This window comes from Tachypleus tridentatus, chromosome 1, assembly GCF_004210375.1.
Source record: "Tachypleus tridentatus isolate NWPU-2018 chromosome 1, ASM421037v1, whole genome shotgun sequence".
Taxonomy (NCBI): domain Eukaryota; kingdom Metazoa; phylum Arthropoda; class Merostomata; order Xiphosura; family Limulidae; genus Tachypleus; species Tachypleus tridentatus.
Window position 1 is genome coordinate 85,388,018 of NC_134825.1, and position 26,876 is coordinate 85,414,893.

The window sequence follows — 26,876 nt, forward strand, 5'->3', positions numbered from 1 at the left end:
TGAAATTTTCCGTGTCCTCTCGTCCATCACTTGGGAATCAGATTGATGTTATATGCTAAAGATATACCATGCTCTTGTTCGATCGAAACTCGACTATGGATCATTGGTCTATGGCTCTGTCAGAGCCGCGGCTCTAAAGATGCTGGACCCCTTTCATCATCAAGGACTTCGGCTTTGCACTGAGGCTTTCTGCACTTCCCCATTTCAGAGCTTATACATAGTCTCATGAACATTCTTTGCACCTCCGCCGTTTGCAAATGTCTTCACTATATGCTTCGAAACTTCATTTCTTATCAAAGCATCCCACCTGAGGTTGTGTTTTCCTTCCTCAGTGAGCCATACTTTTCCAGAACAGAAGATCTGCCTTGCTCTTTTTGGTCTTCGTATCCAGGTGCATTTGGATGAATTGGGTCTGTCCTTGGATAACATTGCTGTATCCACTAATCAGCCCATTCCACCAATGCTTCTTACAGTCCTCAAATGACCTAAAGATATTTCATAAAGCAGGCACTCCCAATTGGAAATACTGTCTGTTATTTGCTGAACATTTTTCGAACCATCCTTTCATTCTTATTTATACAGATGGCTGGAAATCAGGTGGTTGTGTGGGCTCTGCCGTGGTTTGTTGCACGCAAAATCTGTGTTCTGTGTTCACTGCTGAACTGTACGCCATTTCTCTTGCATTGGATCACATGAAAGCTAAGCAGTACTCAAACTGCACTATTTTTCTGACTCTCTTAGTTCTCTGCACTCCCTGAAATCGCTTAACGTTAGTTCACACCCTGTTTTTGCCGATATTCAAAACTGACTTGCCAATTTCTCTTTAACATCTACTTCTATCCAGTTTTTCTGGACACCGGGCCATGTAGGTATTCGCGGTATATCTCCTCTGACACTATCACCACTGTTCTTGTTCCATATATAGACTATAGTCCTGTATTCAAGGCTCCGTGCCAGCTGGCAGTCGACTTGGAATGAGTAACGTGAAAACAAGCTTTTCCAAATAAAACTCTATATTAAACTTTGGCTGTCTTGCTTCCGTAAGGATCGGAAAGAGGAAGCTGTTCCAACTCATCGTTTTCTTTTATCTGGAACTGATGCACCAATGTATAGTCTGTGTAACATTCAGGTCACAATAAGTCTCAACGACGGCACAGTTTTAAATATATTCTGTCCCAAGGTTTGTCCATATTAGACAGTATTATTGGTGATGGTGACACTGTCCACCTTGGAAATGTTTTTAGTTTTTTAAAGGTTATTACTCTTTCAATGCTATTTAAGTTTTTAATTTATACATCAGACCTTTTTAATGTGATTCCCTTTTAAGAATTACAGCCCATCTTGTTTGATTTGAAATTTGTAACATCAAATAATTCGAAACCAGGACTGGAAAGGCCAACTTCATATGACTAACGCTGTTGTTTGAAGTACCTGTTAGTCATCCTGGTTCCGAGTTATTTGACTTTTGCTACAAGTCTTTTAAACTAATAAAAGCTTTAAAAGACTTGTAGCAAAATTTTAATAATGACTATTTAACTATTTGTTAGTCTTCCTGGCAAGTTATGCTACAGAAAGTCCTTTACAATTTGTGTTATTGTAGTTTTACTCTTAACGTTGTAGACTAGATGTAAATATTGGTTTTATGCTGTTTATGTTTTTTTAAAAAACTTTGTTTTGTTTTACCTTAATTTCCTTTTATGAATTTTACTAAGTTTAATTTTAACTTTTTACTGGATGTTTGGCGCAGATAGCCTAGCTTCTTTGTGCCATAAAATACCAAATCAACCAACCAACCATTGATATCAAAACCTGCTGTTTAGTGGATTTGAAATGCAATTTTAACTCGTCTTCGATTTTAAATTCGAAATGAACAAATTAGGAGAAGTGAGAAAAATAAATACATAAATAGTGAACTACCTGAAGATGAGATGAAACAACTCAATATATTGTTGTCTGATGAAGGCTTTGGTAAGAGGACAAAGTTCGCAATTAAAGAAAGGGTTTTTAACTTAAAAATAGTCTGTTTGTATATTTTGTATAATTCTAACCGCTAAACTCTGTAATTGTTATTAATTATGTATTACCTGAAAAATGGCTCGTTGGAAAGTTGCAGTTTTAATTGCTTGAAAAAAATATTTACAGTTCAAAACTGACAATGACATCAAGTTGTAAACATATTAACAGTAGGTGTAACACCAAAATTATATAGTTTGGTATTTCACAAATCTATGAATTAACGTATCACAAAATTATTATTTCAAAAACTTGGATTCTTATCTTAGAAGTTTTTTGTCAGCCATTAAACAAATACTTGGGCTCTTGTCTGCTAATATATTGGTATTCATAGATAAACCAATTATAATTAAGGCATACACAAATGATGATAAGGCAAACGTTTATCATAGGCTTATTTCTAGAACTTTTTTTATACGAAAGTTGAGAGAACAGATATGTTGAGAAATACAACCTAATTTCTTGTCAACACTCACTGTCCTGTAGAAAATTAATCAGCTTTAAAATTGTTTGACGAACACCAGATGGCATTTTGCATCTTATTGACTGTACTTTGCATGAAAATAAAATCCATAAAATAGCTCTCTGAATGATCTGTTCAAAGCTTTGGTTTATGAAATATTAGATTTAAAGCTTGTTTTTTTTTTTAGTTTAAGTAGAAAAGTATGCTAATTATAGGCACGAAGCCATCAACACCTATTTCCATATCCATCTCTAAGTGCTATTTACATAACAATAACACAAGCTACTTTATGAAATAATCTATTAGTTTTTTGTGTTGTTTATGTTAGTGTTTTAAAAGATTAAAAATAAAACCTAACCTACAAACGTTTGACAGTTCATTTATGTTTGAATGGTTCTGTTTCAATCTATGCCAGCAGAACGGTACGCTTAACAGAATTACCTGGAAATCAGGGGTTGTAAAAAAGGGTTTGGTTAGGTTTGAATTTCGCACAAAGCTACACGAAGACTATCTGCGCTAGCCGTCCCTAATTTAGCAGTGTAATACTAGAGGGAAGGCAGTTAGTCATCACTACCCACCGCCAACTCTTAGGCTACTCTTTTACCAACGAATAGTGGGATTGATCGACACTTTATAATGCCCCCATTGAAAAAGGGATTAAAAAGTAAGGGCAAATTTTAGAATTATTAAAAACTCGTATAGGTGAGAGTACATTCCCCCTTAACATCACAGAATGTGCAAGCTGATTACATGTTTAGCTGTGTCAGTTATTAGTATATTTTAACGTAATTATGTTCAGTCATCTTGTGTTACTTCTGGTGATAATTAACTTATTTGTTATACTTGATGATCGGTAAGTTCAAATATTATTTTATAAGTAAAACTACATTTTATTGTATAGCATCATATCGCAATATCGTTGTTTGAAGATATTTCTGTAGCACCTTGGTTTTAAGTATGTTCTGAAAGTTCTTATCAGCCTTTGTAACCACGTGTTAAATAGATAAAATAATTGAAAAAGGTTAGTCACTTCAAATAAGTGGAGATATGCAGCAAAAGGCAAGTCTATAGACAAATTCAGTTTAACTTGGAGGGTTGCATTTTATTAATGACAATGAACATGTATATTAGTTAGTTAAAAACCCGTCTTTTACTACAAATTTATATATAAATTATTCTTTATATAAAAAACGGTTTAAACATATTCGTGTGGATTTTTAGTTAGGTCTAGAGATTTTGTAAACTAAATTATCAACATGGTTTTACCCTGTTTATTTATTTAATACTTTAATGAAACATCTTGCACAAAAATGGTATTAACTCTTATAAACGTCGTGAATCTATTGACAAAACAACCATGTGAATTGTTAATTATTCTTTATGTTCGAACTAAGTTTCCAATTGCTGTGAGAAATGTGTATGTATGTATATGATAGTTATATCCAGTATCGACTATCATTCATTCATTAATTAAAAACTAACTTGAAGAAGTAAGGTAATTATTGTCACATTTCTAAACAATATTTCAAACTTTACTAATAAGTGATATAACGTCAGAAGTGACGATACATGCTGCTCCGATGATAGGTACTAAGTATGATTAATTATATCATGCTGCTCCAGTAATAGATAGTACGTATGATTAACTACATCACAATGCTCCAAGATTTTAGTATCAAACACAGAAACGGCTGATACAAGTACTTTTCACTTGTGTACTGTATTCCAACGAACTTCAAGCGTTCTTGTATTCAGCGATGCTTTTCGTCAGTACAGTCAAAAAATAAATAAAATATTTGTACCTCTGCCATCGAAGGTAATGGAGGTTCTGTTTTCCACCTTGCTCATGTGTGTTATCAGTAAGATTTCTCGAAAATGGATGAAATTGTTTCGGAGAAATGTTGATATACATTGGGAATATGACCCAACTTAGAAGTGATTAGTTTTTGGAGAGTCAAGGTTGCAGCGAGGCCACAGAAATTTCAAAATCCCTAGCTGTTAGCATGGGACAGATTGTTCACACTATATTATTTTATAACTCAGGCAGAAATGATCAGATTTTAATTAATCTTGGTAAGCAAATGTAAAATATTATTCCCTATTGTTCTGCTTCATTGTTATTGATAACGATAGACATACGAACACATTTTGTAATTTTCTGAGGGCTGAACATGATGAATGCTACGTGGCAAAGATGTATGCGTTATACTGAGTACCCCTCTAGCTGAAAATGTTATGTATATTCTTCAAACTGTAAATATGTATTAGGTAAAAAAAAATATTTGATTAAAATTTATATCAATCTTACAGTGACGTTAAAAGTGTATTATTTGTAATGCAGCACAAAGTTTATCACCCGTATTAATTGATATCATCGTACTGTTGTGGTTAGGAATTTTAGGATCCATTCCTCAAAGATGTTTTCATGTTGGCCTGTTTAGTTGTGTTAATGAACAATGTGGTAAAGCTAATTAACACGTTTTTAGACTAGGCTACTTATAGGTTACTCAAACAATTTCTTAAATAGATATCGATGATTTGGTTCTAATAAAATATGAAAGATTAATACCGGAGTTTCTCCGATCAATATATCTTAAAATAATTTTATACATATTTTAAAAACACTTGGTTTGTATACATTTCTGTCATTTTTGGGAAGGCCTTAGAGTGACTTAAACCATTTCAGTATCTTCCCTTTGTGTTATAACAATATTTAAACCTTTTTCAGTGTCCTACCGTAGTGTGTTAAGATAATATTTTGTGGCCTTTAACAATTTAGAAGTTGACAACATGGTAAAGCATATTATACCAGGTTAATTATTAGTTACACCTAGCTAATTAAGAATTGGGATCCTTTTTCTAAGTGTAGTTTCTTTAAGTGTCTCTTTAAGCTAGTTTTTTTAAGTGTCTCTAGTTCAACCAAATGTTTCTTAATACTTATAAGTCAACAGGTTCTTTAATACAGCTTGTATCCTCAATTCAAAAGTATTTTATTATTATTCCATCTGTTATCTATAGTAACTTATAACCTCCAACATTTTCTGATTCTATCTTTCAGTCTTAATTGCTAAGGTTCGTGAATCATCTGGTCAAGATAGCTTCTTCACTGTTCAACCTGAAGACCAGACTGCGGTTAGTGGCGAACCCGTAACACTCAATTGTAACATCTCAACTGACCAGAACTTAGTGGTTCACTGGACTCTGAATGATAGTCCTGTAGAGAACAGCACTAGAAGATTCCAGGAATCCACTAACTTGCACATTACTCGAGTGGACAGAGTCCAGGACCTGGGAGACTTCCGATGTGTTGCTACTGATATAGTTAATGGCACTTCTGTTAGAAGTCGACCAGCTCAGATTGACGTTCAGTGTAAGTATGAAATTATCAGGTAACTAAGTAGTATTTTTTGTTTTGTTTGTTTGAAAGTAATCATAAAGCTACACAAGTGGTTATCTGTGTTCTGCCTACCACGGGTATCGAAACACGGTTTCTAGTAGTGTGAGTCCGCAAACACGATCGGTTTGGTTTTTATGTCGCCTATTAAAAATCATGTTGACGATTTTTTTATAAATCACCCCAAATATTTAAAATAAATTTATCATTATCATAATAGAAACCAAAGACGTAATTCTCATATCATGTATATAATTATATAATCAACATCTATATATTTATACAATGACTGTTATTGTTTCTCAAATAAGTAATCAATTATCATTTGTTACATAAAAATAAAATATCCATTAATGTATGGTGTTATTCTCTGTGATGCATCACAGATTTTTTATCGTTTTGGGTGAATTGAATGGTAATTTCACTAACATTTAACGCAACAATCATTTTAATATTATGGATTAGTTATGTAATAATATTTTTCTCTTAAGTTAGAAATCAGTGAGTTTTTCTTCATAATAATTTACTGGTGTGATCTTGCGGACTGCTTAAAAGGGACAAGTTGACAGAAATAAGTTGAATTAATACTATACCTTTATGTTTCGTGGCCCGGCATGGCCAGGTGGGTGAAGGCGTTCGACTCCTAATCCGATGGTCGCAGGTTCGAATTCCAGTCGCACCAAACATGCTCGCCCTTTCAGTCGTGGGGGCATTATAATATGACGGTCAATCCCACTATTCATTGGTAAAAGAGTAGCCCAAGAGTTGGCGGTGGGTGGTGATGACTAGCTGCCTTCCCTCTAGTCTTACACTGCTAAATTATGGACGGCTAGCGCAAATAGCCCTTGAGTAGTTTTGCGCGAAATTAAAAAAAACAAACAAACTTTATGTTTCGGGTCTTGTTGTCTCAAACTCGCGTTCCATTTTTTTGGAATCGTGGACGAATTATAAGAGTAGCAGTCAAATCGCCAAGAGTTAGCTACAGTTACTGTTGAGTATGGCTGCTTTCATCCTAGTCAGAAAATTGGGAACGACTAGCGCAAATACCTCTTGTAACGGCTTGCTCTAATATCTGAAACAATGTATACTACCTGATGAAGCACTTTCGCCAGGGTACATACTGGAACCATTAAAATTCTAGCTGGAAGGTAGTTCCTACATAGCGACAGGTTTAGACTTTTTTTTTTTTTTCCTTTGCCATCCTAAACACGATTCACATGGCAGTGGCTAATGAAGGTGACTTGACTTTACTGACCTTCTATATGTCACGTCCCAGCATCTCTAATACTTTACGTCGACCTCTTGTGACATTGATCTTTTGTGTATCGTGGTGTGTGTGGATGAACAAAAGGAAACTAATCTGCTGAGGCAGTAGTCGCTTTTACTTATGACCAACGACTGACGAGTGATTATCTCTTCGGCTCACGTGTTTACAGCTTGATTAAAGAACTTCTTAGAAGGAAGTCTTCCTTTGACTAATAGCTAATGTAATTTATCCATGTAAAAACTAATTTTTATTTTTAGTTTTTGGCTATCTAGTAATAATGGTTAAGTAGGAGTTAAATGATTTAAATTGAAACAAAGTTGAATCGTATTTGGTTGCTAGTCTAAACAAAGCGGAATAAATACTATTATTATGTACATATACAACAGAAAGTCTAAAGTTTGGTCTACCTGTACAAATATAATAAGGATGTATGGTGATATTCAGCACTGATAAAGTCTGATCATTTGGTACATATACAACAGAAAATCTAAAGTTTGGTCTACCTGTACAAATATAATGGTATGGTGATATTCAGCACTGATAAAGTCTGATCATTTGGTACAATACAACAGAAAGTCTAAAGTTTGGTCTACCTGTACAAATATAATAAGGATGTATGGTGATATTCAGCACTGATAAAGTCTGATCATTTGGTACATATACAACAGAAAGTCTAAAGTTTGGTCTACCTGTACAAATATAATAAGGATGTATGGTGATATTCAGCACTGATAAAGTCTGATCATTTGGTACATATACAACAGAAAGTCTAAAGTTTGGTCTACCTGTACAAATATAATAAGGATATATGGTGATATTCAGCACTGATAAAGTTTGATCATTTGTGATGATGTATTTACTTACGTGTCACATCACACTAGAGAGAAAACAAGCAGCTCATGTTTAACCGGAGCATTCATTTATCTCTGTTGATACGAAGTGTTTGTCTCAGTTTATACAAAGTATTTCCTCTTTGCAGTGCCCGGCATGGCCAGGTGGTTAAGGCACTCGACTCGTAATCTGAGAGTCGCGGGTTCGAATCCCCGTTGCACCAAACATGTTCACTTTTTCAGCCGTGGGGAGTATAATATGACGGTCAATCCAACTATTCGTTGGTAAAAAAGTAGCCCAAGAGTTGACGGTGGGTGGTGATGACTAGCTGCCTTCCACTTGTCTAACACTGCTAAATTAGGGACGGCTAACGCAGATAGCCCTCGTGTAGTTTTGCGCGAAATTCCAAAACAAACAAACTTTTTGTAAGTCAAAGTAGCCCAAGTCTGGTGTCGGTTACTGTTGGCTAAATAGCTTCCTCCTCCAGTATGTCAATACAAAACTATGGATTGCTGTGCGCAAATAACCTTTGTGTACCTTTACACGAAAACTGTAACACACATTGTCATCCAGGTTAAAGATATTTCACAGACTTTTATTACTCACTTTAAAAATTAAAAATATTATGCTTTTTTATCATACGTCTTCCATTGTCAATTTATGTTTGCGAATAAAGCTATAGAAAACAAGTACTACACGTTTAAATTGTACTTCTACAAAATTATTACACCTATATGATTTTAGGCTTAATAAAAATGTAAAGTTAAACAGTAAATGAGGAAGCATTTATAACGTGTGAAAACAAATAATTTATACATCTTGAATTGAAAGGAACAAGCTTATCATTCCAACTTCAATGTTGAATGGATCTTGCTTTTATAAAATAACTTCAAGGCTGTTATCCCGACTTTCATACTGATCATATTTGTTCGTGTGTTCAGTTTTATTGCACGTTTTCTTGTCATAGCGTTTTAAGTGGCATATCCTCGCATCATACAAGTTACTATAAAATGAAACTAGGGAAAAACGTGTTCTTTTTATGGTAATAATTTAAGAACACGTGTGGTGTTCTTTTATAAATCGTTTTGCTGACAAATTTTGAATGGAGTGAGAATATAGCTTGGGTTACTTGTCGCCATGATAATTAAAAATAGAACCGAGGGGGCAAACGATCCCATTCACCAAAAATTTTTATTTCAATATGCATCGTAAAGTTTCACATCCGGATAGATATATTTAGAAAGCAGCTCGAGTATAAGGCGGTCAGGCCTTCAAATTTCTGTTGAGTAGAAAGACGGCTCAAATATGTACTCATCATTTGATAGCATACAAACCAAGAGTTAAAAAAAAAATTGTCGTCTGTAGCTAGGAATGTCCAACAGAACAGCTTTTTGGAAAAGTATTCCATTTCTGTTCAATGTTATTTACTTATATGAAGTAAAGGATTATTAATACCTATTTGTGTTTATGTTGCAGTTTAGTTTTAAAACTGTCTAACGTTTGTTATAATAAACAAAATATTATAATGTGTATTTTTTTTAAATTCAGTACAAAGCTCGATAAACTTTATTTATTATGGATCATAACCGGTAAAACGTCTATCTCTTATCATTTAAACAAAAATTATGTATGGTACTTGTATATGTCTAAGTATTTTGTGTTGTAAGTTTGTAAAAAAAAGCGACAAACCAGGAAAAACAAACTTAATTTATTCAGTTGGCTCCTTTACTGTGTTTGTAGGGAACTGCAACATTCTCTAAAGATCTGTTTCTATAAAAATAATAATAATTTGAAAAAGAATTTTGGGAAACTAATAATCTGATATAAGTGTTACAAGAAATTTACTAGCATGTTAGGCACACATGGTGAGAAAGTAATCATACATACTTCCTATATAACTAGTACTTGAATTGAGGATGGAATCGGGAAAAAACGTCATTCCCATTGTTAAAATAATTATCAGTTTTACCCTCTTATTCCGGCTCATGAATGAAACGTCACTGACTTGCATGGCCCCGATGGAGGCAAAGGTGAATAGCAACAGTCCTACTGAATATTATTTCAATTAACATTACCGCCCTTAGCCATTTTGGTACCCTGTGGAAGATACAAAGTACGAAGCCCCTAATATTATCCGAAAATTCAAAACGAATGTGTTATTAAAACTTGTTGCTGTTTTTTCATACTAACAGACTTATTCTTTCAATGCATGGATTGATTAATACGTAAAAAAATTGGGACATTGTTCGTATATATAAAAAAAATATTATTTGTTGGAAATGAGACGTTCGCTATCTCACTGTTCACCCCATTCTTGTGGGAAGACAAACATGTATTATGACTACGGCCATACACAATCTATGAAAACTTCCAAAATATCTATATATATATATTACATTTCAAAACGAGCTTTTCGGTCACTTTTTATGATAGAAATTGTGCGACAAAATGATACTGCACTTACGTTAATTGGTTAACCGTATGGATTTGTTGGATATACATTTTTGTCTTTAAAACACGCACATGAAAAAAAAATATTCCAGTTCCCCAATTCGAGGACCCTAGGCAGTTGTCTTAAGATAGGTTCTATCCATCGATCATTGGTAAAGTTGGTTTTTAGTTTGCTCCTAATGTATGGTTTGTGCAAAGTTATTGTTAAATCGTAACTTTAACCAACTAGTGACGAATCACCGAGGTAACTAAATTTACGGTATGTTTGTATTTATGAAAATACCAGTATAATATATACTTCTTTCATGATACATGTACGGTTTCTCGTGTTAAACAGCTTTACTCAGAGCAATGTTTGTAACAAAAATATTCTTGAAAGTTCACAGTTCATTCACTAGACCCTTTACCTAATATATTCTTTAGAAACATGCTTGTTGTTGTAGAACCATAAATAACTGTGATGCATATCTAACAAAGTGTATCATATTTTATGTATAAAATAAGGTTACAGGTTCCATTTCATTTTCATGAGCAAGTTCGAAAAAAAACGTAATTTTATTTCCCCGCTTTCTCGATAAATGTATTATATTAAGCCACTACATTCATGCAAACACCCAGTGCATAAACAATGATAATTCATAAGGCCTGCCTCTTCTTTCTCTCTTTCCGCTGGCTTGAGGTGACTCACTTTTAATCTACCCATGTCTTTTCGAACAACGGGCCCTGGTTCCTCCTCAATATCAATAGAATAAATCCCATTTATAACACGAGGTGTCAAGGAAGTAGCTAACTCTTGCGGTAACATTTCATCCCGCTCTCTGAAGCACCTCGTTACCCATTCAGTATCAACCTACGCTTAGTTTCAGCCAGCCAATCAGATGCACGACGACCAATGACAAGCGTGATGTGGGTGATATATGAAAGTATGATGTTGTGTAAGGACGGTGATCAGCGGACAGTTAGTAATTGGAGGTAACTGGTACAAAAGATACAGGTTCTGTAGTTGAACAAGGGGAATTTAATAATTAGAAGTAAATACTATAAAAGATGCAGATACTGTAGTTGAACACAGGACAGTAAGTTAGTGGAGATAAATAGTGAAACAAATATATATTCTGTAGTTGATCAGGGGACTTTTAGTAATTAGAGGTAACTGGTGAAAAAACAACAAAAAGGTTCTGCAGTCGATGAAGAAATAGTAGTAAGAAGTCATTCCTGGAAAGTATGGAAACCCAAACTTGTTCTCTGAATGGCTAATAAATTAGGAATCTATTACAAAATCTAACGACGTTATGCTTGACCTAGGATTGTAAGTAATTAAGACGAATTTCATGGTCGATAGAAATTGTTTGCCTGTCTAACCAGTCTTGTTAATGCCAAGGTTGGTCTCAGATAAGTTTTAATTATTTTGAGCTTCAAAAATCTCCTTTTTGTGCAAGGCAGCAAAGAAAAGCAAAGCCAGACGACTTCTCTGTGCAACAAATAAGTTGGGAAAGTGAGGATCCTAATGCGTTCTTTGTACATGTATTCCCATACACGTTTCGGGTTCAGTCTCCTTGAGAGAACCTGCAGTTCGTCACACGGTTCTTTTACATTGACATTATTTGCTCGCTATCTGATCAAGAGATCCATGCACTGTGTCAGACACTTCCCAGAACTGACTGTTGCCATGGCAACAATGAGATATAAGAAACTGATTTGTTTATTTGCTGAAATTTCCTGTCGTTAATTTCAATCTCCACGACTGTGTTTAAGAAACTCACTTTGAAGGTTTGCTGAGCCAAGCTAGTACAAGTTCACCACAACTCCGTATGAAAACTGATTTTTATTTTTTTAAGCCAAACAAGTTCCAGTGTTTGTGAAAATCTTCTAGTGATTACAGTTTGCTCTTCTTTTCTTGTAGGTCGTTGAATTACGAGTTTCGATTTCTCTCGCTAGACAGAGCTCACACAGCCCGTTATGTGACTTTGAACTAAAATAAATCATACATTAGTTACTCTGCAAATAATTATGCAAATGAATGAGTTACAAGCCTAATTGAACAAATCTAAGTAGAATTGAGTTACTTATGCTTTTCATACACGTTACTAGTGTAAAAATGTTAGTGTGTTACTAAACAGATCTTAAAAAGAAAATTCCAACAGAGCACGATGTGCATGCAATTTATCTTTACAGATGTTCAAAATTAATAATATCCACCAATATCTTTAGAAAGTCTTCATTAGTCCTAAAAGGTGATTTTTGTTGTTGTTGTTTTGGTTACTGGAAATTTCAAGGCTTATTAAATCAATATCTTGCAGCTACTTGCGTATTTGATGTTTTAAAGATAGTTGCGTCATACACCACAAGATTAACCACGTGTTTCAAAATTAGCATCCCAGCAATGTTTGCTTTCGATTCAAAAAGCAACTCTTTTCAATGACTTTCTGGAAAAAAAAATGCTTATAGCCTGTCAAGCTCGCGCCTCTTTCACATGCCACAATGTTCCACTTTCAAATTTTTTTATAAATTACTAATTACTTTATTTATTCTGTTCGCTAGTTTCCTGAAGAAATAAAAACAATAACTAAAAAACCCTATAACTTTGTAATATGTATGAATAGAAACTAAGTACTATATACCCACTTTTCCACTGACTACCTAAAGGCGTAGTTTGGCCAATTGGTTAGCGTGAGTGCCCTGTGAACCTGAGTGCTCATTACTGGTCTTATGTTAGCGTAAAATCGCACTTCACATTTTGGGCCGTAAGTGCGATTAGCCTAAGAGTTAGTGTGGCTCCGTGATGACGAGAAACCCAGTTGAAATAAAATATATTCTCAAGACTACTGGTATGAATATTAAAACTTTAATTACAATAAAGTACAAAACAATGTTTCGACCTTCTTAGGCCATCTTCAAGTTAACAAAGAGAGTTTGCAACTAGTTAGCGTAGGTAATATAAACTGTCTTTCTTGTACTCTCTCGGCTCGAAATTCGGGACTGCTAGTCAGATAGTCCTAGTGTAATTTTGTGCGAATATTCCAAACAAACCTTTGGCTACCGGCAGCAGTTATGCTCAGCTAGAGAGAACATAATATTCTAAACGTCCAGCGATCCTGGCAAATGAATTTATCTGTAACGTTTTATTTTGCTGCCTTAAACTGTAGCCTACTTTTCGTTATCTGACAACGACTGGTATTGGCTTAGTTTTATTTTCGATCCAGAAACAGCTTGTAATTCGTGGTTTTCCTTAAAATTATAAAGTTATGCACTCCTCTTGAAGGTGACGAGTCCTAACTTAAATTTTAATTAATGCGAAAACAGCTGACACTAAATGATTATCATTAAAATATATAAACCATTTTTCTTTGATCTGAAGACAGCTAATATTTAGAATTTGTTCATAGAAATTATTAAAATTCTTCATAGCTACACTCTTACAAGCAGCGTGGAAGTAAATTTCCGTTAATGTCGGTCTCGGCACTTTTAACAGACCTACTAAAAAATAAGTAGAACAATTTTATTATTCAGGATTTCACTTGAAACTATTATCTTGTTACAACTGACGGAATTTTTCTTCGTTAGGCAAAACTTCAAAAACATTAAGTATATAGGTACAAGAATCACGTTTCAATTCAGTGTTTTTTATATCATATTAAAGTTTTTTAGATTAATTTTAGTTGTTATTTGTTATGAAAGATTAACATTCAAGTCGTTGCAAATGGTACGATTTCAAACTGTACAGTAGAAATGTTTTCTGTTGATTTTATCTCAGAAATAAAAAAAGAGATCTCAGTAGAGGGAAGGAAACACCGAAATGCTTTTGATTTTACACTTGCATATGATTATCAAGTTTAATCCTAGAATTCAACCATTAACGGGCTAAGCATAAAACGTTGGATAAAGTTCCATGGAACATAAACCCTTCACTTGGCAACGTTGTTTCCAAATGTATCTTCTATTTTAATAAGGCCAGCTGTTGGATAAAGTAAGCTTTATAACCATTAGCCCTCTGGGGAAGCGTGGATGGTTTATACCGAAAATGTGACAAACGCAAGTCTTGTTACCATATTTTCGTGGAAAATATTATATTTGTACAATTTTGAGAATAAAGTTACCAACAATAAAAAACAACGAATTTGATAATAACAACAATTGAGTTTTTACTTCAGTCAACGTTTCACCATTGTGTCTTCGTCAGAGCTAGTAGTACAACAATTATTTCAGGCGAAAAAAAAAAATATATATATATATACACATATATTAAATACGATATATTTTCCCATGAAACAGTTCTTGTACTGCTAGCCTAGATGAAGCCGCAATGGTATTTTTTTTTGTGTTTTTTCTTATAGCAAAGCCACATCGGGCTATCTGTTCAGCCCACCGAGGGGAATCGAACCCCTGATTTTAGCGTTGTAAATCCGGAGACATACCGCTGTACTAGCGGGGGGCAAAGCCGCAATGGCGAAACGTTGGCTGAAAAAATTAATAGTTTTAAAAATATATATCAATATAATTTTATAAAAATAAATGAAGAGAAGTTTGTTTGTTTTTGAACTTCGCACAGAGCTGTTGGAGGGCTATTTGTGCCAGCCGTCCCTAATTTAGCAGTCTAAGACTAGTCATCACCACCCACCGCCAACTCTTGGGCTACTCTTTTACCAACGAATAGTGGGATTGACCGTTTTTATAACGCCCCCACGGCTGAAAGGGCGAGCATGTTTGGTGCGACGGGGATGCGAACGCGCGACCCTCAGATTACGAGTCGCACGCCTCAACACGCTTGGCCATGCCGGGCCTAAATCAAGAGAATCAAATGAGCTGTATTGGTATGTAAGATCGTTTGTAATTATACAATACGAGTGTTAATGGTTACTTAATTTTTTTTTATTAGTAGATATATATTAAAGTGATTGTTCACCTAACGTCAGTTTTTCTGTGTTCTTAATGGTCGTTTAATTCTGTCGAGAAATTAACTAGAAAGTTTGTAAGAATATTTCTTTAGACAGAAAATAAAGATGGATGAATAAATAAAAAATACTAAACGAAGCCACACCACTGTTTGTAATTTTCTTAATATGACGATTTTGTTTAAATTTAAAGTGAATATCTCAGTTGAAGAAACTTAGCATTGGGAAATAATCAAACTCAGCAATTACAAAACATGTCTTATTTTACATCGAAGTTAAAAAAAAATCAAATTTTAGGAATTTATTTGTCAATAGTGAGTGTCCGTAACATGTACACTTCTTGTACACACGCACACTACTTGTACGTTATATATTTGATCAGCAATAAGAGTTTACAACATGGACATGATAAAGTATTATAATTAGTCAGACATGGGTTATTTACTGAAGTGAGTAAGCTGTATTTAGGCTTAAGAATTTTTTATCTTAGCTTGATAACATGGCATATTATTACACGCAAGCTTCTTTTGGCTCCGAGATAGGATATTAGAACATCGTCAGTTTTATAATTCCCTACATCATTGAAAAAAGTTCATTTCCATCCTTTCTCCTAACTTTAAGGAATGAATTTGTCAAAGTAACTGAAGTAGAATTAAACATTGGTGAAGTCTTCCATTTGGTAAAACAAGTTTTATACCTACACTCAATGGTTTGTTTAGAGTAGGTATAGTTGAGAGTTTGTTTCTTTTGGCAAATTTCGCCTTTTTTTTTTTCCGAACCGTTAATATTTGTACAAGAAAAGCCGACCGACAGTCTACCACGTGGGTTGGGTATAACTGCTCGAGTTTAAACACGCGTGGCAGATGGGAACCACGTGAATTGTGATGTGCCGTCTCGACTGGGGTATCCCTAAAACCATGCTTTGTATTCTTACGTTCCTTGCATACGATGTGCAGGTCTGTGGCACATCACTACTTAGACACGCAGACTTCAAAGGGACCATATGAAAGCCGTGCGTGTTTATACATAAGAGTATGTGTGAAGTTAGTTAGTTGGCGAGTTAAAACACGAAAAAAAATGATTTTTTTTAGTTTAGTGTGGAATTTTATAATTAAAACGAACTGGGAGATTTTTTGAATTACAAGCCAAATTAGATAGATAGCAATCAATCATCAAATAAACGCCCTCATTATTAAAGAAAATTATGGATCTTCGTTGTTGTTAATCTCACCTTATTAAATACAATGGAATTTGCTCGACATTACTGTATTGTTCGGACAAAGCTCAACATTTCAATCATTTTGAAAAAAGGTTTCTTCCACGTTTTGAAAACCAAATTTGTAAATTTTCGCAGTAAATTTAATAACGTTCATGTTAATATAAGTTCTATAATAATTCCTTATATAGTATGTCATTACGTCTCTTGTTTAGTTATACATTACTTTCTGTCATTTACTGGACTTGTCATATTTATCATGGTTGTTTGTTTGTTTTCTTAAGTATTATCATTACTTCGATCTTTCTTTTAACTTTTATCGCTAGTTCTAAACGTTCACCTTTATTTTATCTTTCGATTGTCTCCTCTGTAAATTCACGAGGGCTTCTCGAGGGACAGAGAACCAGTGATACTACGTGAAGCAAAGTGGAAATTTGATATTGTTATTAGTATCTCTATAATTTCTTTAATGTTACTTTCATTAACAATATTGGTTATCATGCTTAATATATCTATTCTTATTATTTTACTTTTATTATCGAGGTTGCTTCGCATTGTTAGCTTGGTATATGAATTCGACCTGACCCAGATCTCATACGCTCATAAGATAATAATGGGATAATGGCCGAAAATACCATTAGCAACGAGATTGCTCATCTGATAAATCAACGCAATTTTTATAAGTAAACAATATATATTTAATTAACGATACTCATCGCCAGGTTTTCTTTTAATTTGTTTGTAGTTAAGCGCAAAGCTACACATGAACTGTTGTGCTCTACCAGTACTGTTTCTAGCGTTGTAATTTATTTTAGTTATGCCCTGAGTAAGTAGTTTGATATTTCAGAAAAGACATTTTAATAATTTAAGTTTCAGTTTTATAACCTTACACGTATCGGCTGGGTTAGATTTTAGTTCTGATCTGTGTAGCTAGACTGTATTGATCAGAGGTTAGTGATAATTGGCACTCTTAGAGATAAAATCGTGGAAAGCAGCTTTTCGCCCATTCGTTAAGTTAATCGTTCTTAAGTATGCTAGCGTTAAGAGACAAAACACAACAAAATTACATGAGGAAAGGTCTAATTTCAGCACATTACTGCAAGAAACATGCTAGGAGTTAGCAGAGAGATGTGCATTAATTCACCTCTTAATATTGTAGTTATTATTGTATTAATTCCTGTTATAACCCCATCATATACATTATGGTTGTCATATTCAACCAGGTAGCATATATTTGAAGTTGAAGTAAAATCATTAATATTTATTTAGACGTAATTAGTGTGTACGTTAGGCTTAAAACTTATGATGACTAGCTGTTTTTCCTCTGGTCTTACACTGCTAAATTAGGAACGGCTACCACAGATAGCTTTTGTGTAGCTTTGTCCGAAATTCAAAAACAAACACACTATTTCTCACATTTCAAAATGTGAGGTAACTTAAAGAATAATAATACAGATTTACCTCATTTTATTGTTTAGCGATTATAATAAAAGATAAATAAAAACGTAATTTATGAGAGCGTATGAATAAAACTACGTTTGTGGCCATATAAAATCACGACACTGTTTATACACGCAGATGTGCCATAAGATTTCAATAACTACACAAAAATTTCTCCCAAGAAAATGGAAGAATTTACTTTTCAAATACGTAAGATCTTAGTCTCACCCTGGAAGAAGTAATGACTTGAAGAAGTGAAGATAAATTACGTAAGCGGCGATTATACAAAATGGTTGCCCTCATTTTTGATCCCTGGTATAGCCGTTTAGCCCATATATCGCATAAGGTGCTGTTCATGATGAAAATTTTTATAGTCCAGAATTTTCGTAGTCATGGTAATCCCTAGAATGTTTTTAATTTTTTTGAACGTCAATTTCAGGCATGAAAATATTATTGACAATTTTGAAAGGTTTTGGAAAAGTTTTGAAATGTAGACAATAAGCTGACCCGAAATATTTAATAAAATTTAAAGATAAATAAAGAGTTTGAAAACAATTATCAATCGAACGGACAGTTTTGCTGTATTTCTACATTTTTATTAGACATGCTACGTGAAATCAAGAACAAGAACACCATATTTTAAAGGATCTGTTGATACACGATTTAATAAGATAGGAAGTTTTTTTGTGTCGTTTTTCATGTTAAATATTCTTCTCTAAAGATTGCAAGTTTGCCTTCGAAAGAATGGAAAGTTTAATCTTTGTATTTTGAAGTTACAATTTTGCATGCTATATTATACTCTATAGGGCTTCTATGCAGATATCTTCAGGCTAGATCTTCAAACATTCCTACGAATCAAACACTAACACGACTAAAATTAGAATCCACCATGTCTAATGCTGTTACCAGGCCTAATGAGTTAAATAGATCTAGATCTGTATCTACGTTATAACATACTAAAAAACTGTTAAATCGATACGATCAGAGGCGCTTAATTACATTTGCAGAGATAAATATAGGCTTAAGATTTAGCGCTAAAAACCTAATTGGCTAACCTTAGGCCAAAATCTTAATGTTCTTGCATGTGACATAAGAAGCGAATGAAGTTATACCCGTCACAGATAGATCTAATATATCTAGGTATAGATTAATATTAAACGGAGAATGTATTCAGCATAAAATTTGAGGTATGTTAATTCCACTTTTGTTTTCTTAGCGGGTTTTTTTATTAATTCAGACAAGTTTTCTGTGCTAGTTTGTAGGTTATTATGTGTTTATATGATTAAATAACAAACATGAAGAAATTCTACTTGGACTTGAAGTTATACCTGCAGGAATCGCATATATTATATATCCGTTGATAAAAAATTAATAGTTTTAAAAATATATATCAATATAATTTTATAAAAATAAATGAAGAGAAGTTTGTTTGTTTTTGAACTTCGCACAGAGCTGTTGGAGGGCTATTTGTGCCAGCCGTCCCTAATTTAGCAGTCTAAGACTAGTCATCACCACCCACCGCCAACTCTTGGGCTACTCTTTTACCAACGAATAGTGGGATTGACCGTTTTTATAACGCCCCCACGGCTGAAAGGGCGAGCATGTTTGGTGCGACGGGGATGCGAACGCGCGACCCTCAGATTACGAGTCGCACGCCTCAACACGCTTGGCCATGCCGGGCCTAAATCAAGAGAATCAAATGAGCTGTATTGGTATGTAAGATCGTTTGTAATTATACAATACGAGTGTTAATGGTTACTTAATTTTTTTTTATTAGTAGATATATATTAAAGTGATTGTTCACCTAACGTCAGTTTTTCTGTGTTCTTAATGGTCGTTTAATTCTGTCGAGAAATTAACTAGAAAGTTTGTAAGAATATTTCTTTAGACAGAAAATAAAGATGGATGAATAAATAAAAAATACTAAACGAAGCCACACCACTGTTTGTAATTTTCTTAATATGACGATTTTGTTTAAATTTAAAGTGAATATCTCAGTTGAAGAAACTTAGCATTGGGAAATAATCAAACTCGGCAATTACAAAACATGTCTTATTTTACATCGAAGTTAAAAAAAAATCAAATTTTAGGAATTTATTTGTCAATAGTGAGTGTCCGTAACATGTACACTTCTTGTACACACGCACACTACTTGTACGTTATATATTTGATCAGCAATAAGAGTTTATAACATGGACATGATAAAGTATTATAATTAGTCAGACATGGGTTATTTACTGAAGTGAGTAAGCTGTATTTAGGCTTAAGAATTTTTTATCTTAGCTTGATAACATGGCATATTATTACACGCAAGCTTCTTTTGGCTCCGAGATAGGATATTAGAACATCGTCAGTTTTATAATTCCCTACATCATTGAAAAAAGTTCATTTCCATCCTTTCTCCTAACTTTAAGGAATGAATTTGTCAAAGTAACTGAAGTAGAATTAAACATTGGTGAAGTCTTCCATTTGGTAAAACAAGTTTTATACCTACACTCAATGGTTTGTTTAGAGTAGGTATAGTTGAGAGTTTGTTTCTTTTGGCAAATTTCGCCTTTTTTTTTTCCGAACCGTTAATATTTGTACAAGAAAAGCCGACCGACAGTCTACCACGTGGGTTGGGTATAACTGCTCGAGTTTAAACACGCGTGGCAGATGGGAACCACGTGAATTGTGATGTGCCGTCTCGACTGGGGTATCCCTAAAACCATGCTTTGTATTCTTACGTTCCTTGCATACGATGTGCAGGTCTGTGGCACATCACTACTTAGACACGTAGACTTCAAAGGGACCATATGAAAGCCGTGCGTGTTTATACGTAAGAGTATGTGTGAAGTTAGTTAGTTGGCGAGTTAAAAACACGAAAAAAAATGATTTTTTTTTAGTTTAGTGTGGAATTTTATAATTAAAACGAACTGGGGAGATTTTTGAATTACAAGCCAAATTAGATAGATAGCAATCAATCATCAAATAAACGCCCTCATTATTAAAGAAAATTATGGATCTTCGTTGTTGTTAATCTCACCTTATTAAATACAATGGAATTTGCTCGACATTACTGTATTGTTCGGACAAAGCTCAACATTTCAATCATTTTGAAAACAGGTTTCTTCCACGTTTTGAAAACCAAATTTGTAAATTTTCGCAGTAAATTTAATAACGTTCATGTTAATATAAGTTCTATAATAATTCCTTATATAGTATGTCATTACGTCTCTTGTTTAGTTATACATTACTTTCTGTCATTTACTGGACTTGTCATATTTATCATTGTTGTTTGTTTGTTTTCTTAAGTATTATCATTACTTCGATCTTTCTTTTAACTTTTATCGCTAGTTCTAAACGTTCACCTTTATTTTTATCTTTCGATTGTCTCCTCTGTAAATTCACGAGGGCTTCTCGAGGGACAGAGAACCAGTGATACTACGTGAAGCAAAGTGGAAATTTGATATTGTTATTAGTATCTCTATAATTTCTTTAATGTTACTTTCATTAACAATATTGGTTATCATGCTTAATATATCTATTCTTATTATTTTACTTTTATTATCGAGGTTGCTTCGCATTGTTAGCTTGGTATATGAATTCGACCTGACCCAGATCTCATACGCTCATAAGATAATAATGGGATAATGGCCGAAAATACCATTAGCAACGAGATTGCTCATCTGATAAATCAACGCAATTTTTATAAGTAAACAATATATATTTAATTAACGATACTCATCGCCAGGTTTTCTTTTAATTTGTTTGTAGTTAAGCGCAAAGCTACACATGAACTGTTGTGCTCTACCAGTACTGTTTCTAGCGTTGTAATTTATTTTAGTTATGCCCTGAGTAAGTAGTTTGATATTTCAGAAAAGACATTTTAATAATTTAAGTTTCAGTTTTATAACCTTACACGTATCGGCTGGGTTAGATTTTAGTTCTGATCTGTGTAGCTAGACTGTATTGATCAGAGGTTAGTGATAATTGGCACTCTTAGAGATAAAATCGTGGAAAGCAGCTTTTCGCCCATTCGTTAAGTTAATCGTTCTTAAGTATGCTAGCGTTAAGAGACAAAACACAACAAAATTACATGAGGAAAGGTCTAATTTCAGCACATTACTGCAAGAAACATGCTAGGAGTTAGCAGAGAGATGTGCATTAATTCACCTCTTAATATTGTAGTTATTATTGTATTAATTCCTGTTATAACCCCATCATATACATTATGGTTGTCATATTCAACCAGGTAGCATATATTTGAAGTTGAAGTAAAATCATTAATATTTATTTAGACGTAATTAGTGTGTACGTTAGGCTTAAAACTTATCCTTCAGCCACATTTTGCTCAGTTAAGTGTCATGTATAACGTTGTATAGAATATCTAGTAATAGCAAAACATTACTCTGTATTCAGTGGCTGATTTTCTTCCGTGTTACAAGTCTGAGCGATATCACTATGTTACCGATGAGTCTGTGGGAAAATAGTAATAGTTTGTAATTTTTCTGTAAAATTCAACCCTTTTTATAGGAGAGTTGAGAGATATCCGAGGTACCGTTCTCTAAAGAAATATTTTCTGTATGATAGTTTACATTGGTGAAACAACTCTAAGAATCTGACGCATTCAGTAGGACATGCGTCGACAATATGGCGGATGTGTTCGATAAGTGGACAGCAACATCACCATCGATAATACATACAGTTTGAGCTACGGTCTGTCGTGTTGTAAGTGATTAAAACAACCCCATCGACTCGGTGACTCAGTCCGTTAGAACACGTATATCATTTCTGCTTAGAAAGCTCTTACTAATTTTGCTAGGTAGAACCACGTACATGCTAATAATACCCAACACGATTTTCTGAACAATAAAAACAAAGTACATTTTATAATATCGAAATAGGTATTTTGTTCCTGTTGTACTAATGTTAGAACTAGCAATATTATTCGAAAACTAGTATCAAACATAAAAGTGATAGGAAATCCAAATCAACTTTCCACACTTGTCATTAACAACACATTAAAGTAGCAAAATGACAATCAACACATAAGTAAATTTTGTTCATATTTAACAAATATGTAGAGCCTAGAGATTTAGTCTAGCTGAGACAGATTTGTGTGACGCTTACCTAAATGAATCCTCAGTGGCACAGCAGAATGCTTCTATACTCGTGGTGAGCAGAGCATAGATAGCTCGCTGTGTAGCTTTGTGCTTAACAATAAACAACTACCTGAATGAAGTTTCCACTTTGGGTACTGGAATCAAACTGAGTCATACGAAACTTTTTGTGGTATGAAATCGGACTTGAAACAGACGAATTATTATGTGATGAAAACGATAAAAGCACGTTCAAATCTGCTAAGACCGGTATTGAAATTGAATACAGAAACATTCTTACCATAATTAAATATTTAGTAAAAAAATGTTTTGACCCTATTCTATTTTATTTGTAGTTACTATTATGCTTTAACAAACTAACTTGTTAATGGTTATGAGTTTGGGACAGTTTATGCCACAAGACCTTTTGTTAACAATGTTCTGTATGTTATTTACTGAGTCTACCTGCGGTAATAATTATAAATAAAATAATTTTTATTGCTAATCTATAAAACGTTTACGTTAAGTACAAGCCTTATTCAAAACAGTTTGTTTGCTACTTGGGAAGTAATGTATTGGTGCTCTTGTAACTGAATTATTCACACAAAAATGTCTAGATGTTTCTACGTTGTAGTCCTCGTAAATTATTTCTGCACAATGCATAACGTCGTTTTTTGCTTAAGTTTAAAGTTTAACAGCGTGAGTGTAGGATACGGTTAGATAAATACACTTACACTACTTACAGCCGTATTAAAACACATTAGGGCCAACACACAGTGTAAAAATCTACAAAAGCCACAGAAAATACGAGTACTACTGCCGCATTATAATACATTAGGCCCAATATGTTGTGTAAAAATCTGCAAAAGTCAAAGAATATAGAAACGCTGAGCACACTCCGCTGTTTGGGCTTTGACAGATTACACTCCCAGAAAATTCCTTTTATTTTTTTATTTGTTTGCATATGCTTTTGTACTTCAACAGACATACAGAAGTCTGTTTTTGCTTTTCGTTCTTTTTTAATACAGCTATGTTTCATTGTTGATTATTCTAATTAATATGACCTTTTAATAATTAATGTATCAATATATATATATATATTTCTTTGTTTATTTATTTTTGAATTTCATGCGAAACAACTTGTGAGCTATCTGTGCTAGACACCCATAATTTAACATTATAAGACTAGAGGGAAGGGAGTTAGACATCACCACACACCGCCAACTCTTGGGCTGCTCTTTTACAATGAATAATAGGATCCATCGTCACATTATAACACCCGCACAGCTGAAAGGATGAACACGTTTGATACGACAGGGATTCAAGCCCACAATCCTCAGATTGGGAGTCGAGCGTCCTTATCACCTGACCATGCCGGGCACAGTATATATCTTCCTCGTTCACAACTAACATTATGACGCGTGTGTTTTTAACTTTTAAAAAATGTATTCGACAGATAGTCTATCACTGTGAATAAAACATATGGATGTTTATGGAACTTGGCATCATTTCAATAGAACGTTTGCTTGTTTGTTGGTAAGCACAAAACTGCACAATTGCCTCTCTAAGTTCTGCCTACCGCCTGTGCCGAAACTCGATTTTTAGCTTTATAAATCCGCAAACTTTCCGCTGAGTCTCAGTGCGACAACATTGGTCTTTATTCTAATGGTATCAAACCGTTCTTGCTATTTAGCAATATTTCCTTTTTAAAACACTTGTTTTGATGTTACGGGGATGATTACTTTATAAAATATTTAAAATTCTAGATACTTTAAGTATAAAGTTTTGGTGGTTTTGTTTCGTTTTTAATGTTTTTCCAAATTATCAGAAAAACAGTAATTTATGTTATACGGGTCCCATCTTCTTGGCCAATAAATATATTAATATGTATATACAGTATATTTATCAAAAATGCTTTCATTGCGCTGTGATTATAAAACTGTTACGTACGTAACTGGTTAGGAGACGCTATAGTAATTGATAGTCACAACTCGTTTGAAAAGATGTTTCTTTTTATAAGCATAGAAAGGATCAAAGTCTAATTTTTCGCAGCTGAATTATAGAGGTTGTTGGAAATGAAATAGAATCCGAATTAGGTGAAATTTAATTATCATTAATGAGTTCTGTACATATATTTCTATTTGATATGAGAAATACAAGCAATTTTTTACGAGAAACTTACGATTTGTTTTCTTCCAACGATTTTGTGAAGTGGAATGCCAAAAAGGTAGTACCTATATGTTGCGAACTAGGAAGATATGCGCAGTACATATGCTCTTTTCACATACTCACGAAGTTACAGTTCTGCATCTTACAGAAAAAAGCACTAAGTACCATTGTACAGTTTGGCGTGATCTTGCGCGTGAGACTATATAACGTTATCCTGTTTTTATTAAATATACTATTCGTAAACCCGAAATTTCTCAGGGCTATTTGGAAACTAGTTTCGAATAACCTAACATGAAATCAATGAGAACAGAAAAGATCAGCACCAGAGCGCAAACACAAGTTAAACCCAGTAACGTTTATGTTTTCAAGTTGAGATTTATATACCTTACTTATTATGAATGCTCGAATTTCTGCGCTTTCTTAGCAAAAACATGTATAGATATGTGTATAGTAGAATGCATTAAATTCTCTATTTTGTACGCGTTAAGTTAGTAATGCACTTGAAACCTGCGATTCGGGGAGAAGTCTCCGAAGCTAATGCAGTCTCTTAATCTAATTTTAGATTTCGTCCATTATATATCCCCTTGGCGCCCCCAGTTTATAAAAACCTGGAACTGAATGCATTACAATATAAGTTGTCTATTGTAATAACTTTAAGTTAAAAAGTCCGTTCCTATAGTTTTATATCAAGTTTCCCTGAGCTTTATTTTTTTCATCCAAACGCTGAAGTGGTGTACGTCATGGAAAATTCTCTTATAAGTTTTAACAAAACTCCGTGTCGTTTTCTGAGAATGTTGTCTCAAACACTAACAAGTGTTTATATCGACAAAAGCTATCTACATTAGATATTTTGTATATAATCATTTATTCTTAAAATAAACATCAAATTATCCTTCACTGTTCAGTTCTTAAAATTTGTGAATGATAACCAAACTGTTATTATGTGCATATACCAAAGGTAAGTCAGCTCTCCAGTGTTTTTAGAGTTATAAAGTACATGTGTTCATCCATACACATACATTGGAAGAATATCGACCAGTCTGGTGTAATGATAATAAAAAGTAAAAAATATGTAAAATGAATCGTTTTTAATCTGACATCCTCTGTTAATACACGTCTTGTGCCTGAATTGTGCATATGGCAACAATTTTAATATACTTTTATTACTATTACAAGAAGTACCTCTTCGATTCCCACCAGTGACACAGCAGTATATCTGCAGATTCACACTGATAAAAACCGGGTTTCGATATCCGTGGTGAGCACAGCACAGAGGGTCCATTGTATAGCTTTGTGCTTAATTCCAAAACAATCATTCAACTCTCTTCGAAGAACATTACCATCTTTACGCAAAAATTTCGAAAGTTCTTTACTGAGCTGTTTTGTTTTACATATAACCGTTAAGAAAACTAAAAATAACGTGGTATAGAAATTATATTTTTTTAAATCTAGGTTTTGCTCTTTAAAAAGTAAAATCTAATTCCAGAAAGCGAAGACATCGGACTTTTTGTATTTTACTAGTCGTTATTAGGTTGTAGTTCTGCATGAAACGTCATGAAAATACGTTTATGAATACGAGAAAAAAAAATCCATTCACATGTAGACATCAATAGAGCCGTAGTTTACACAAAAAAAAAATTGTTCATGCTTGTAGGCTCA

At 33.8% G+C, this 26,876-nt stretch overlaps 1 protein-coding gene across 4 annotated transcripts in view; it reads left to right on the forward strand.

Annotated features, from left to right (window-relative positions):
• The window catches only part of LOC143254287 (inactive tyrosine-protein kinase 7-like), a 77,238-nt gene that overhangs the window by 12,011 nt on the left and 38,351 nt on the right, over positions 1–26,876 (forward strand). For all 4 annotated transcript variants that reach the window (XM_076509230.1, XM_076509214.1, XM_076509223.1 and 1 more), the window contains exon 2: positions 5,535–5,846. In XM_076509230.1, coding sequence (XP_076365345.1) covers positions 5,535–5,846 — 312 coding nt within the window. The remainder of the gene's footprint in view (positions 1–5,534; positions 5,847–26,876) is intronic.